Source organism: Bos indicus, chromosome 11, assembly GCF_029378745.1.
Source record: "Bos indicus isolate NIAB-ARS_2022 breed Sahiwal x Tharparkar chromosome 11, NIAB-ARS_B.indTharparkar_mat_pri_1.0, whole genome shotgun sequence".
In the NCBI taxonomy this organism is placed as follows: Eukaryota; Metazoa; Chordata; class Mammalia; order Artiodactyla; family Bovidae; genus Bos; species Bos indicus.
This window is the reverse complement of record NC_091770.1, coordinates 97,604,993-97,619,349: the sequence shown is the minus strand read 5'-3', so window position 1 is coordinate 97,619,349 and position 14,357 is coordinate 97,604,993. Positions and strand designations below refer to the sequence as shown.

The 14,357-nt window shown below is 47.6% G+C and overlaps 1 protein-coding gene across 12 annotated transcripts in view; it reads right to left on the bottom strand.

The window, feature by feature from the left end:
* Positions 1-14,357, bottom strand: part of RALGPS1 (Ral GEF with PH domain and SH3 binding motif 1) — a 303,143-nt gene that overhangs the window by 50,683 nt on the left and 238,103 nt on the right. For all 12 annotated transcript variants that reach the window (XM_019970864.2, XM_019970862.2, XM_019970867.2 and 9 more), the window contains exons 10-11: positions 4,077-4,214; positions 1,635-1,728 (exon numbers count right to left, since the gene is read on the bottom strand). In XM_019970864.2, coding sequence (XP_019826423.1) covers positions 1,635-1,728; positions 4,077-4,214 — 232 coding nt within the window. The remainder of the gene's footprint in view (positions 1-1,634; positions 1,729-4,076; positions 4,215-14,357) is intronic.

Sequence of the window (14,357 nt, the reverse complement as noted above, 5' to 3'; positions counted from 1 at the left end):
GCCTTTGTGAAATCCAGGCATTAAGTGCTAGGGGTGTTCATTGTCCTTCAGAATGGAAGGCGTAATTACTCACAATTTGCAGCTTGTCCAAGGATTAGCTCATGGTTAGAAGTATTTATGGACCATTTTTCTCCTTAAAGTATATTAGTGTTAATGAAAAACTACTGTCTTTTTAATAAAATTATTGGCACACGAATGGAAAATGTTATCCCAGAACCTAACTGGGAATAATTTCCCACTCCAGGGTACTCTTTTCAGGAACAGCAAATGCTTTGTCAGTAACAATGAGCAATTTGTGGCAAACATAATTTGAATGGTCATCTCTGGCCCTGATCTATTGCTGTTACGATTATGTAACAGATCAAAATGTATTACATTCTATTTTAACAAAATATTGTACAATAACAACTAAAGGTATCACCTCTATATTTCTAAAGACAGCCAACCACTAGGAGGACCATGTGGGGAGCTTTGGAAACAAATACAGATTTCCAGGCCCCATCCCAGACATCTGGGAGGCTAGAAGGCTTCCTGGGTATCTCTGGCCCACGGCCAGGGCTGAAATCCACTACCGCAGAGCTGGCGGGGGTGGTGTTACTTCAACAGCCATTCCCAAGGGCTTGGTGAATGAAAACGGGTAACCTGAAGGTGCCCCTAGTGGCCACAGTTTCCAGCCACTTAGATGAAGAGCAAATCATCAAGCTGACCTCATTTTTAAATGTAAAACTGGAAAAGATTAAAAAATATATTGGAGAGCAGGATTCAAAGAGATTATGCACGCTTTACTGGACGCAACCAATAAGACAAGATTTAAAAGAACACATGCAAAGCTGGCGCTAAGGGGGGAAATCAATCAATTACATGATGTCCAAGACTAGCCTTGATAATAGGCCGTGTGAAAAGCCCTGAGGTTCTGAGATGACCTCAAGCTCAAAATGAGCCAAGAATGTCCAATCAATATGGGGGACATGTAAAGGTACTATACTCCAATAACAATTCAGCAGGAAAAAAAAAATACGGTGGACAGACTCAGCATGAAAAGTCCTTCTTCTCCCTTTAATTACATAGAAATGCTGGATAAATTCCCAGCTGCCACAGATGAAGAGAGAACTGAAAGCCAGAGCAGGTGAGTGGGACACGAGGCCAGAGGGCCCACCGGGGTCTTCATGGGAACTGGGTGTATTCTATATGGGCTGCGTGGAATGGAGATGGAGCCTCCACCAGCGCCAGGTGGCGAGAGTCCAGCAGCAAGTGGGGGCCCCAGGGAGCTGCCTCGTCCGTGAACAGGCTCTTGAGAACTCTGTTTGGCAGCGCGGAGATGAGTCTAGAAAGCTGCCCTTCCGCTCAGCGCTCTGAGTGGGGAGTCCGTCATGAGAACCTGGAGCATGAAGCTTGCACCACACACTGCCGTGGAGCCCCAATTTTACCCTCCCCACTGGAAAAAGCCACGCCGAGAAGCTGATGGAACACCATCCTCTGTCCAGAGGGGCCTAGGGGGGGTGGACTGGGGTGGGAGGAGACGCTCAGCAGCCCCGCTCTGGGCTCTGTGGGGTCCAAGGGCCCCGAACACTCACGTGCTGGGGTGGGGGCATGGATGCTGCTGCACAGGTGGCCGGGGCAGGGCGGGCACTCACTTGTAGTTGTCGTCCTCCACGAACTTCTGGAGCTCTTCAATGTAGCGCACGGACTTCAGGTACTTCTGCACGTGGGGCAGGGTGGTGAGGTGGTCTGCAGGAGAAGAAGACCCAGAGGCTTCAGTCTCTCCCCGTCTTTGTCTCTCCCTGTCTCTGGGCCCCACCTGAGACGGGACTGAGACATATAGGCAGTCTTTCAACAGTTGGTGATGATCCCTTGGGCCAGGCCTGGGCTGGGCACTGGGCACAGATCCTCGAGGCATGCCCCCCCAGATGGCTGGGCCACAGACCCCACACCCCAAGGTCACCACGGTTCCTTGGCTGAGCAAAGATGGGTCTTGGCAGGGGGTGTGGTGGGGAAAGATGGCCTCCAGCAAAGACCAGAGCCAGATGCGTGCCCTCAAACAGGTTTCCACTGGAATAACTGGACCAGTCTCCCTCACCCACCCCACCGGCTCCATGTGACAAGAATGAATGGATCCTGTTCAGCCTGGTGAGCAACCCAAACCCAGACTCGGGTGCAGCCTGAGAGCCTGGCTGCTGCATCCTGAGAAGATGGGGAGGGGCCTCGATGCTTGAGCACCTGTTCTGTGCCAGGCTCTGCACTGGGTGATTTCTAGAAGCCATCTGGCCTCAACCTTTGTACCTGCCTCATTTCCAGGAATAAGCTGCACAGAGGAGGAAGCCACGATAACTTGCAAGGTCACTCCACTGAGAAGTTTTGATCTGAGTCACCTGTGGCCTCGGCCACACTGCGCTGTTTGTCTCTCTGGCCCAGGCTGATTCATGTCAAGTGCTCTCCTCAGACCATCATGGTCACTGCACTCTTTCTGAGGGGTCCCCACACCCTCCCTGATCCTCTCTGCCATTCTCCACCCGTTGGGACAGAACTGGTTGAGGAGGGAGGTGGAGGCAGTGGAGGAGGCCTTGCAGAGGAGCAGAAAATAGGGTGGGGAAGGGCTGCTGCTTTCCTGGGGCAGGGGTGAGGGGGTTGGCAGTGCATCTGGGTGCCAAGATGAGCCTCTGATGACTCTGCCCAGTAACTGAGAGATTCTCAGCGGGTCATTCGGTTTCTGAATGTGTTCTGGTCTCTGAAATGGGGATAAGAACCCCTGCTTCACAATGCTGATGAGGGGGAAGATACAGGTACACAGAACAGCGGTAAGAGTGAGCGTTTCCTGAGCTCTGATGAAAGGCTGGGGCGAGGGCCTGGCACACACACCTCCCTGTTGTCACTGATGAGAAAACCTCAGAGGAGACAGACTTTTCAAGAAGCAGGGCTGAGACATGAAGCCGCATCTTTCTGATGCTGAAGCCAAGCCTGTAATTGCTCTGCTGGCCAGCATGACCAGTGCCGAGCCCCCAGGAAGTGGAAAGGGCCCTGGGAACTCAGGCCTTTTCCTGCGTTCTGTGCAGAAGGAAAGCTGGTCTACAAGTGCGGCCTCCCCCTCCCCCGCCCCGCAGTGTTTGTTGAGGGGGTACTCCTGAGCGAACCTTTGGGTTTTGTGCCCGCCCCCCCCAGTGGCCTTCCCACGTGGAGGCAGCTGGCTTCTCCCACCCCATGTGCTGGAGGTAGGGTTGGTCTCTTCTCCTCCTGCTTTGCTGCTTCCTGACTTCTACTCCTCCCCCTCCTGTGAAGCTCTGCTCCACGGAGACACATTACTGCAGCTGTACCACCCTTCCCCTCTTCCCTGTGACTTCTGCCACATGGTGCCCAGGTCACTCAGGCCCATTCCTGGAGGACCTGGGTACCTGACTCCTGGCTGAGCCTATTCCCCAGTGTCCACGTGGCTGGCCCATCGGCGTCTCCATCAATATCTCCTCCATCCATCTCAGATGCACATCATCAGGGTCACCCTTTGGATTTGGTCACCTGTGGGAGAGCCTGGCTAGTTGTTGACCAAGTCAATGCTCTTTTCCCTCTAGGCCCACAGCTATGTTGCATTCCTACCTTCACTGGACAGAAGCAATGAGTGCCATGTGCAAGTCTGACCCAGAAGTCCCATTCTTACATGATTCTCTCTTCTTCTGCATCTGCCAGCTGGATGCAGAGTTCCGTGGAGGACTTGGCACCGTGGGACATGGTGGAACCACATGATAGAGGAGCCCCAGAATCTGCTTGGAGGAGAGCCACCCAGGAGCTGCCCACAGAGCTCTTCATCGATGAGACCTGGCTCTGCCACTGACTAGGTGTGTGCCCTTAGACAGGTGACCACAGTATGCTCAGCCTCGGTTTCCCCATCTGTGATACAGGGATGGTAACGTCTAGTCTGCACAGTCTTTGACGATCAAACATGCTTGCAATGGATCCAGCACGCATTTGATGCTCAGGATATCAAAACGAAGAGCCTTGGGTGGGGACTACCTGGTCTCTAGAACTTTCTCACTGATAATGTGCTGCACCCAAAAGATTTCACAATCCCAACAACCAGGGGGACTAACCGTAGCTGCAGGAAACTTGTAAGTCAGCAATTATTCGGAGAATATTGTTCATCTGATTGGATCTTTGTTCGTTTTCCATGATGCTGCCTGAGGCAGGATACGCAGAATCAATGTAGATTAAATCCAGAAGATAGATGCCTAAAATCAAAGAAGATATTTAATGATGGAAGGTGTTCATTTATCAGAATGGCACAGAACAGAACTGCTCTGCTAGAAGGTACACGGTGATTATGGAAAACTGCAATATGATTTGGACTTCAATTCCAATCCCGACTACTAACTGTTCACATAAACTGCTCAACCGTAAATCAAACATCTGAGCAACAACCAAAATGAATGCTGGCAAGATTTTAGCATTTTGAGTTCCTACACTCTTCCAGCAACAAGGGTTAGTCCCTGTAACCCAGCTGGAAAATAACAGGACACGAAAGGGATGAATGAATACTTGTGTTTTACCAACCACTGCTGTTTAATAGGTCTAAGGTGTCATACCCATGAGAACACTGTTTGAATTCAGGTTTTCATTTATTCACTTAACTGTTAGTCTGTTTGTTTCTCTATCTTTCCTTACGTGCACACACACACACCCCACCCCCAAATCATAAATAAAGGAACAAAAGAAGAAATCAAAAAAGCAATAGTCCTTGGTACAAAGAAGTAAGGCTAGACAGAGAATTCTCCTGCTAAGGGTGCTTAATAAGAAAATAACATGTGATGTGGAAACATTGCTGTGATAGGCCAGTAGGGAGCCTCAGCACAGCCTCAGGGAATCACCCCAAGGGGAACTGGGGGCAAGCTGACTAACCAGAGACGGGCGAAGAGGACTGGCTGTGCAGCGTGGTCCAGCTGACTGGCTTGCTGAGGGCCACACTTCAGAATCTCGAGGTGTGCGTGGACAACCGGTGGCATGGCCTTCCAGCAGCCCCCTTCCAGAGTACTGCCACTAAACCCATAACACTGGTGAAGTGCACAAGTGCTGATGCAAAGCAGAACTGAAGGCAGAACACACTGAATGAGGCAAAGAGGAATGGCTGATATTAATTAAAGGCATAGGCGATTGAGAAGAGCTAATGATTACTATCTTCTATGCACAAAGTGATACTGCACCAAAATATACAAAGCAAAAAAGTGCCAAAAATCAAAAGTGGATTCAACAAAGCCACAACTATAGAGGTGGCTTTTGGTATGTCTTTTCCAGAATGTGTGTGTGCGTGTGTGCACATATGTATGTACATACAAAAATATATACATATACATGTATCTATAGATATATGTATGTATGTGTTCTACATGAACGTATCTAAGTAATGCTGGGCTGGAAGAAGCACAAGCTGGAATCAAGATTGCCGGAAGAAATATCAATAACCTCAGATATGCAGATGACACCACCCTTATGGCAGAAAGTGAAGAGGAACTCAAAAGCCTCTTGATGAAAGTGAAAGTGGTGAGTGAAAAAGTTGGCTTAAAGCTCAACATTCAGAAAAAGAAGATCATGGCATCTGGTCCCATCACTTCATGGCAAATAGATGGGGAAACAGTGTCAGACTTATTTTGGGGGGCTCCAAAATCACTACAGATGGTGACCGCAGCCATGAAATTAAAAGACACTTACTCCTTAGAAGGAAAGTTATGACCAACCTAGATAGCATATTCAAAAGCAGAGACATTACTTTGCCAACAAAGGTCCATCTAGTCAAGGCTATGGTTTTTCCAGTAGTCATGTATGGATGTGAGAGTTGGACTGTGAAGAAAGCTGAGCGTCGAAGAATTGATGCTTTTGAACTGTGGTGTTGGAGAAGACTCTTGAGAGTCCCCTGGACTGCAAGGAGATCCAACCAGTCCATTCTGAAGGAGATCAGCCCTGAGATTTCTTTGGAAGGAATGATGCTAAAGCTGAAACTCCAGTACTTTGGCCACCTCATGTTAAGAGTTGACTCATTGGAAAAGACTCTGATGCTGGGAGGGATTGGGGGCAGGAGGAGAAGAGGACGACAGAGGATGAGATGGCTGGATGGCATTGCCGACTCGATGGACGTGAGTCTGAGTGAACTCCGGGAATTGGTGATGGACAGGGAGGCTTGGCTGTGATTCATGGGGTCACAAAGAGTCGGACACGACTAAGCAACTGAACTGAACTGAAGTAACAATTAAAAGCTTGGTGTTATATAAATAAAAAGACAATTATTTTAAAATACTCATGGAATGCTTATAAACACTGATTATATGCTAGTCTATTAAAAATAAAAGCTTAATACGTTCCAAAATATAAATGCCATAATATGTTCTCTTTGACCTTACATCTAGGATTTAATAAAAAATATAGAAAAAAATCTAAGCATTTGTTAAACACACACTCATAAGGAACTCGCACAGAAAAAATGAGAAATCTAAAATAAAAACTTTATGCAAAGACTATGCAATGACAATAAGAACACTATGTGACAAAATTTAAGAGATCAGACCAAAGTGGTAATCAGAGGAAAATTTATAGCCTTAGAAGTTTCCTATTAAACTACTAAGAATTGCAACAAATGTAACTAACCAGGTATTTAATAGGCAAGTTGTGGGTTTTCTGCATGGCTGGACAGCACTGCACTGATTTTTACATTCACTGTGTCATTTGTGTTTATAAAACCCATTTCACAGAGGAGGAAAAGGAAATGCAGAGAGCATGTATAACTTGCTCCAGGTCACACAGCTGGTAAGCGATAGGGGTGGGAGCTGAACCCACGCCTGCCTCCCCAGAGAACATGCTTCCTGCCATCACATGGACTGCTGCTGCTGGATACCATGAGTCACTCGTCTGCTTTTAAAATAGCTACACGTTTTTTACGGGAAACTGTTAAATCACAGAAACATATGCTAGTACTTCTCCTAGGAGTCGTTTCCACTTCCTTTCTTTCTAGTGGCACCATGTTTCCAAAATTTAAAAAAAGTAGAAATCATCTCCCTTGTATCGAAGCTCCAAGTTCGGAAGGTTTAACTTCACAGGTTCATGATTTCTCTTACTGTGTTTTCCCTCTTCCCGTTTGAAAATCTAAGTTGGTTACCTCCCCAAGGATTTGGCAATGGCAATCCTGAAAATTCCATTAAGGCTTGAACCACAACAGAAAGCATCCCCTAGTGCTGAGCAGGAGGTGAGGGGATAAGGGACATGCTGTGCAGACCAAACCCACTGGCTCTGAGCTGCAGAGTGAACCTCGGCTCAGGAGCAAGGCCCTGAGGAGCAGGATATGGGAGACAGGAGAGGAACGATGCTTCCTAGGAATCTGCTACAAGACGGGAACCTCCTCATCTCCTGTGATCTTCCCATCGACCCCGTGGTGAGGGTTGAGTAGCAAAGTAAAGTTCAGGGAGATTAAGAAATTGGCCTAAGGCCTCAGGAGTGTGTTGGATTCGAACCCAGGTCTCTCTGGCTCCAGCGCCTATTCCAACTCACTCACTGGTCACGGAATTAGTCACCCTTTCTTGAATAACACCCTCACAGGGAAGGCTCGCCCTCCGCCACCCTGTGAGGACCAGGGCTGGCTTCTCTGCATCCTCTCAGGTCTTGGCTCTGCAAACAGAGGCGAGGAGAAGCTGAACACCATCTCCGCCCAGCCCCTGCCTGTCTCCTGGGGGCAAGGAGAGCTCATTACTTCACAGGAGCAAACCCCACTGTACAGTTGTTCCTTACCCCACTCCACGAAACATATCCGTTCCCCCAGTCCAGGCCGAGGCCACCACACGTGAGGTGGAGAGGACCTCCCAAAGGAGGCCCCCTGACCAGACCCCAAACCTCGGCACCACCTGACAGTCTGCATCTAAACGGCTCATCACTGCCGCAACAAAAACTGCTTCCAAGCAGGAAATCTACAGTTAATACTGCGTAAGTCCAGGAAAATTCTCAGTATTGTCATCAGTCCATAACTGGCAATATTTAAAAGCCTAAACTGTGATGAAATCATCAGAATAGCCCCGCCCACTTGGACTGGGCCAGTGCTCACCGCAATTAGATACTTATTGGGACTGTTCCTGTATCTGCTGTCTGATGCCCGCTTCAGACTTTATGTAAACCTTTCCGAAGAGGAAATGTCTTGCTCCACGAGCTCAAGTCCCAGCAGCTGGAACAGAGCACAGAGGAGCTGCCTGGTGAACATCAGCTGAAAGAAGGAAGGTATGAATGCAAGCCTACTTCAGTCCACAAGATAACCTTATGAAGTACATTCTTATCCTCATTTGGGAGCTAAGAAAGAGACACTGGGAGTCAAGTGATGATTATAATCTGAGTCTGAGCACTCACTATGTGCCAGCTCCTAAACTAAGAGCTTAGCCCTGTTGGTTGATTTGTAATAACCATTCTGTTTTCAGGGAGGCTTTATTTATATCTTTCCTTGGTGGCTTAGACGGTAAAGCATCTGCCTGCAACGTGGGAGACCTGGGTTCGATCCCTGGGTCGGGAAGATCCCTTGGGGGAAAGAAATGGCAGCCCACTCTAGTACTCTTGCCTGGAGAATCCCATGGACGGAGGAGGCTGGTAGGCTACAGTCCATGGGGTCACAAAGAGTCGGACACGACGGAGCAACTTTGCTTCACTCACTCTATTTCTACAGAGGAAGAAACGAGCTGAGAGCACGGCACTGCTTGTCTGAGGCCACACAGCTGGGAAGTGGCAGAGGCAGGATTCGAACACACGTCAGTCGGTGCAGGTGGCCATACTGTCAGTCATTCTCTGACCCCAGCCCAGGTCCTCTGGAGCCCGGCAGCAGGCGAGGCAGGACAGGGCACAGCTGAACCCAGAGGCAACCTGGCCATGGCTCTCCCTGCCCGGTATCCCCCTTGTAGTCAACATTCTCCAGGAGGACTGACCGCTACAGGGTGGCCGTGTTGTCCACTCCTCCCGTGGTGGCACATCTGTCTTAGGTCCCATCGCCGGTGGCCCCACTACAGGCTGAGGGCCCAGCCAGCTCTGCCACGTGACATGCAGCTGTGGTGGAAGTGGAGAGTGTGAGGCTCAGAGCCAGGAGACTGGGAAGCCTGGCCCTGCCACCAACCAGCTGGGTGGCCTCAGGGAAGCCTTTCCACCTCCCTGACGGTGACGGGGGGGCAATGACAGTGGCTGTCAGAGCCTCTCAGCTCCGGGTTGGACCACTGAGGTGCCCTTGAAGCTGAGCCTGTCTCCACGGCAAGGCCCCACTTGGAGTGGGTGAGATGCGCCCAGCTGGGTTTGCCATGAACCGTGGATGGTGCCCAGATGCTGACCGCGTGTGACCACCCACCTCAGGCGGCCAGCTCTGGGAGCTATTGTCTCGACTGGGACAGCACAGCTGGGCTGTCTCAGCTCCTTTCCTATTTACACAGCATTTCGGCGGCAGAGGACACTGTGTTGTTGACCTTGTTAAGATGGACAGTTACTGGATCAGCCACTGGTCCTGGCAGCCATGAGGCTGAATGGTGCCGGGCAGGGGGGAGGCTAGCCACCCTTGGGAGGTACAGACGCGCTGGAGGAACAACCACAAGGGTAACAGCCACCATCTGCGACAGGAAAGGGCCGGCTTTGCTTGTTCCACTGCAACCTCACAGCAGCTGGCAGGGCACAATAGGTGTACTCATTTCTTCATTTTACAGATAAGGGAATGGAAGCTTTGAGAGCAAAAGTGACTTGTCCAAGACCACACAGCTTACAAGTGGCGGGAATCAGGATCTGAATTCAGGCCGCCTGACCCCATAAAGCTTTGGGATATGGATGCTGAAAGCTGGGAGGCACTGGCTGGCACAGGGACGAGGGTCCCAGAGTCAGAGCTGGCGCTGTGAGGACCCCTCTTGTGGCCTGCCGCCCACCCAAGGATACCACTGGCAGCCAGTATCCACCCTGTGGCTTGCCTGTCTGCAGACTCGACCTCCTGGGAGATGCACAGTTACCCAGAACATGTTCTGTTCCCTCTGCCATGCCCCACCCAGGGCCTGGTGACACTGCGGTGGCTGCAACAGGGGTGCCAACCAGCCTGCTGTGGTGAGGCAGACGGCCCCGGGGGCCGGGGTGAACAGCCCTTGGCTGGCTCTCCTGTGGACGTCTCCCCAGCTGGACTGGTCCCAATCCCAGGGGCGTGTGGCCAAACCTTCTTCCTGAGGGTGAATCCAGGCTCCCCCACCGGGGGTGTCCACAAGACGCCCCGGCCCTGAAGCGGGGGTGTCATGCTGACAAAGGAGGTGCTCTCCTGAACAGACCCTTCTCTCAGGCTGACGGACACCAGGCTCGGTGGCGTGGAGCCTGCTCGGAGCTGGGCGCTCCCAGCCTCCCAGAGCCAAAGCCCGAGGCTGGCACCGGGCTTCACCACCAGCCCAGAAAGTCACTGCGCTCTTGTTCCTTCCATCGCCACCCGTCTCTCTTCCATCCCGAGTCTGGTTTTGGTTTTTCTCACACAGCTATCTATTTAATGAGGAAAATTCTGCTGCGTTGAGGGGAAAAAAACCCTCCGCAGCATAAAAATATGCCACATTTCCATCTTATGCTTTCCATTTTCGCTCTCTCTCTCTTTCAAAGTTTCAGATGAAAGACTTTTTTCCATGTTCTCCTGCTCTGCTTTGAAAAGCACTTTCAAACTTCAGAAATGAAGAGTGCTGGCACCCAGAACTATACTTGCGTGGTTTGATCACATAAACTGTCCTGATAAATTTCAAATGAAATAACAGGGCAGCAGCTCATTAGAGTTTTTGGTGGTTGTTGTTTTTTTTTTTTTTAAAGAGAGCCCAAAGCAATGCCATCAACTGCAAAAGGAGATCTCAGCGGGCGGCTTAGGATCCCTATCTGATGGAGAAGACTCTGAGTGTTAATTAGGGCCCACTAATTAGTATCAACCCTGTAAAACATGGACTTCAGAACAAATCCTCATGGAAAGAATATTCCTCAAGTGAAAGGTGTTGGAAGCTGGCTGACATGAAGACAAATGTTTCCTGGGTCTGCAGAAAAGGGGTCGGGCCAGGTGGTTCGTGTCAGGTGGTCAGAGACCATGTTTCTTAGAGGAGTGCGTGGCCTCGTGTGCTTTTCTTGGTGTTGGGGCTTGTGCATCACAAAGGCATGCGAGCACAGCCTTATAGCCCCTGCAGAAGTACCTGTGGCTCGAAGTCCAGTGAGGGCACAACCACAGCCTCCCCCTGCCCTGGGGACTACCTGGTGATCTGCAGGGACAATGGGATGACCTACTGTTTGCAAAGGTTCTGGAGAGCTGCGGGATTGCGTGCCATGTGCTGGGATTCTGACCAGCAGTAAAGGAGGGCAGGACAGAGGGCATTATCCTGGTGATTATTATTCAGTTGGTTTTGTGCTGGACACAGTGCTAAGTAAACTACAGGTACTATCTCATTTAACCCTCCAGCAACCCTACCGGCAGTAGAGAAGAAACTGGCATGTCTGTCTGCCTGACACCTATTCCCAGTTCTTCGGGAAACAGCCTTCACCTTTCCTTTGTGGAAACCATACCTCCCATACTTGTGACTCACATGGTAAGCCTGGGGCAATTTCATTCCATCCCCTGCTCCGGGGGTAGAAACAAAATTTAAAAGTGAACCATTTGGGAAAGGAAAAGAAACACTGCAAATAATTCATAAAAAATTATAATCACAAACTGTCTACAGATAGGATGCAGTCAAATCACCTAACTCAGATAAAAATTCATAGTCTCAAATGCTTCTATTAATAATGAAGAAGTATTAAAAAATGAATTTACTGTTCATTATAGAGAACTAGGAAGAATAAGACAAAGCAAAAGAAAGTAGAAGAAAGCAATTAAAAATATAAAATCAGAAATAATGAATTAAAAAAAAAGTCCTGTAGAGTGATAAATAAAACTGCAAGTTGGTTCTGTGATAAAGTCAATAAAGTAGACAGTCATTTGGTATGCATGATGGAGGGAAAAAAGAAAGGAAAAAAACATGGATGTGCAATGATAGGGATGTGAGAAGGGATATGATTTTAAATATGGAGAAGATGTTAAAATAGTAGTATGTGCGATTTTCATGCCAATGTATTTGAACATGGAGTTGAAACGTGTGGTTACTAGGAAAATCTATTTTCCCAAAATTGCCTCAACAAGAGGCAAAACCCCTCAACTAACCAAACAAAGAGAAAAATATTGACAAGATTAAGAAAGAGACCATGATTAAAAAGTACAACATCCAAATGGTTTCATGGAACCCATCCATTAAACCTTGAAAGAAAAACTGAATGTTATTTAAACTGTTCCAGAGCACAGAAAAAGTCAGAAATATTTTCAGTTCTTTTTATGGCTTGAGTATAACCATGATACCAAAACCTGGCAGAGATGGAATAAAAAAAGAGGCCAATATCATTAATAAAGATCCAAATAAAATGCTGGCAAGTACAACTTACCAGAGTTTTAAATAATAATAGTAGCAAATCAAATTAGCAGTATATCGAAGAACAATAAAGCAAATAGGTTTACTACAGGATTGCAATGATATTTCAACAAGTAATCTTGAGAGATGCTGAAAAGTCACTGACAATTTCAATATCTATTCCTGATAAAGCACTGAGCTAGGAACAGACTTCCTTAATATGATAAAGATACATGGTAGAAACACTAACACAAGAATACTTGTCATCTTGCTGTCATTTAACACTATTCTGGATGAACAAATCAATGAGATAAGACAAATAAATGTGGCGTATATATTAAAGACACACAAAACACTGTCATCACTTTTAGGCTATATAATTAATCATCAAATCAGTTATGTAATTAAGTAATCCAGGAAAGTAAATTAAAAAATATTACAACTAAATAACAATTAAGTTCAAAATATATATACATCAGTTCAGTTCAGTCGCTCAGTCGTGTCTGACTCTTTGCGACCCCATGAATCACAGCACGCCAAGCCTCCCTGTCCATCACCAACTCCCGGAGTTCCCCCAGACTCATGTCCATCGAGTCGGCAATGCCATCCAGCCATCTCATCCTCTGTCGTCCCCTTCTCCTCCTGCCCCCAATCCCTCCCAGCATCAGAGTCTTTTCCAATGAGTCAACTTTTCGCATGAGGTGGCCAAAGTACTGGAGTTTCAGCTTTAACATTATTCCTTCCAAAGAAATCCCAGGGCTGATCTCCTTCAGAATGGACTGGTTGGATCTCCTTGCAGTCCAAGGGACTCTCAAGAGTCTTCTCCAACACCACAGTTCAAAGGCATCAATTCTTCAGCGCTCAGCCTTCTTCACAGTCCAACTCTCACATCCATACATGACCACAGGAAAAACCATAGCCTTGACTAGACGGACCTTTGTTGGCCAAGTAATGTCTCTGCTTTTGAATATGCTATCTAGGTTGGTCATAACTTTCCTTCCAAGGAGTAAGCGTCTTTTAATTTCATGGCTGCAGTCACCATCTGTAGTGATTTTGGAGCCCAAAAAAATAAAGTCTGACACTGTTTCCACTGTTTCCCCATCTATTATATAAGTCACTAATATTCTTGTATCAGCAATCATCAGCTAGAAAATGGTTTAAAAAAAAGTGATTTAGCATAAAAATAAAACTATAAAATTCCTGGGAGTAAACTTAAAAAAACATGTGTAAGACCAATATGAATAAAACTTATTTGGTAGAAAAACTATGTAACATTTAAGGACAGAAATGGTAAGGACCTAATAGAAGCAGAAGAGGTGGCACGAATACACAGAAGAACTATATGAAAAAGGTCTTAATGACTCATATAACCACAATGGTGTGGTCAGTCACCTAGAGCTGGACATCCTGGAGTGTGAAGTCAAGTGGGCCTTAGGAAGCATTATTACAAACAAAGCTAGTGGAGGTGACAGAATTCCACCTGAGCTATTTCAAATCCTAAAAGATGATGCTGTTAAAATGCTTCACTCAATATGCCAGCAAATTGGGAAAACTCAGCAGTGGTCATAGGATTGGAAAAGGTCAGTTTTCATTCTAATCCCAAAGAAGAACAAAGCCAAAGAACGTTCAAATTACCGTACCATTGCACTTATTTCACATGCTAGCAAAGTAATGCTCAAAATCCTTCAAGCCAAGCTTCAGCAGTACATGAACCGAGAACTTCCAGACATATAAGCTGGGTTTAGAAAAGGCAGAAGAACCAGAGATGAGATTGCCAACATAAACTGGTTCATAGAAAAAGCAAAGGAATTACAGAAAAACATCTACTTCTGCTTCACTGACTACACTAAACCTTTGACTGTGTGGCTCACAGCAAACTGGAAAATTCTTCAAGAGATGGGAATACCAGATCACCTTACCTGCCTCCTGAGAAACCTCTATGCAGGT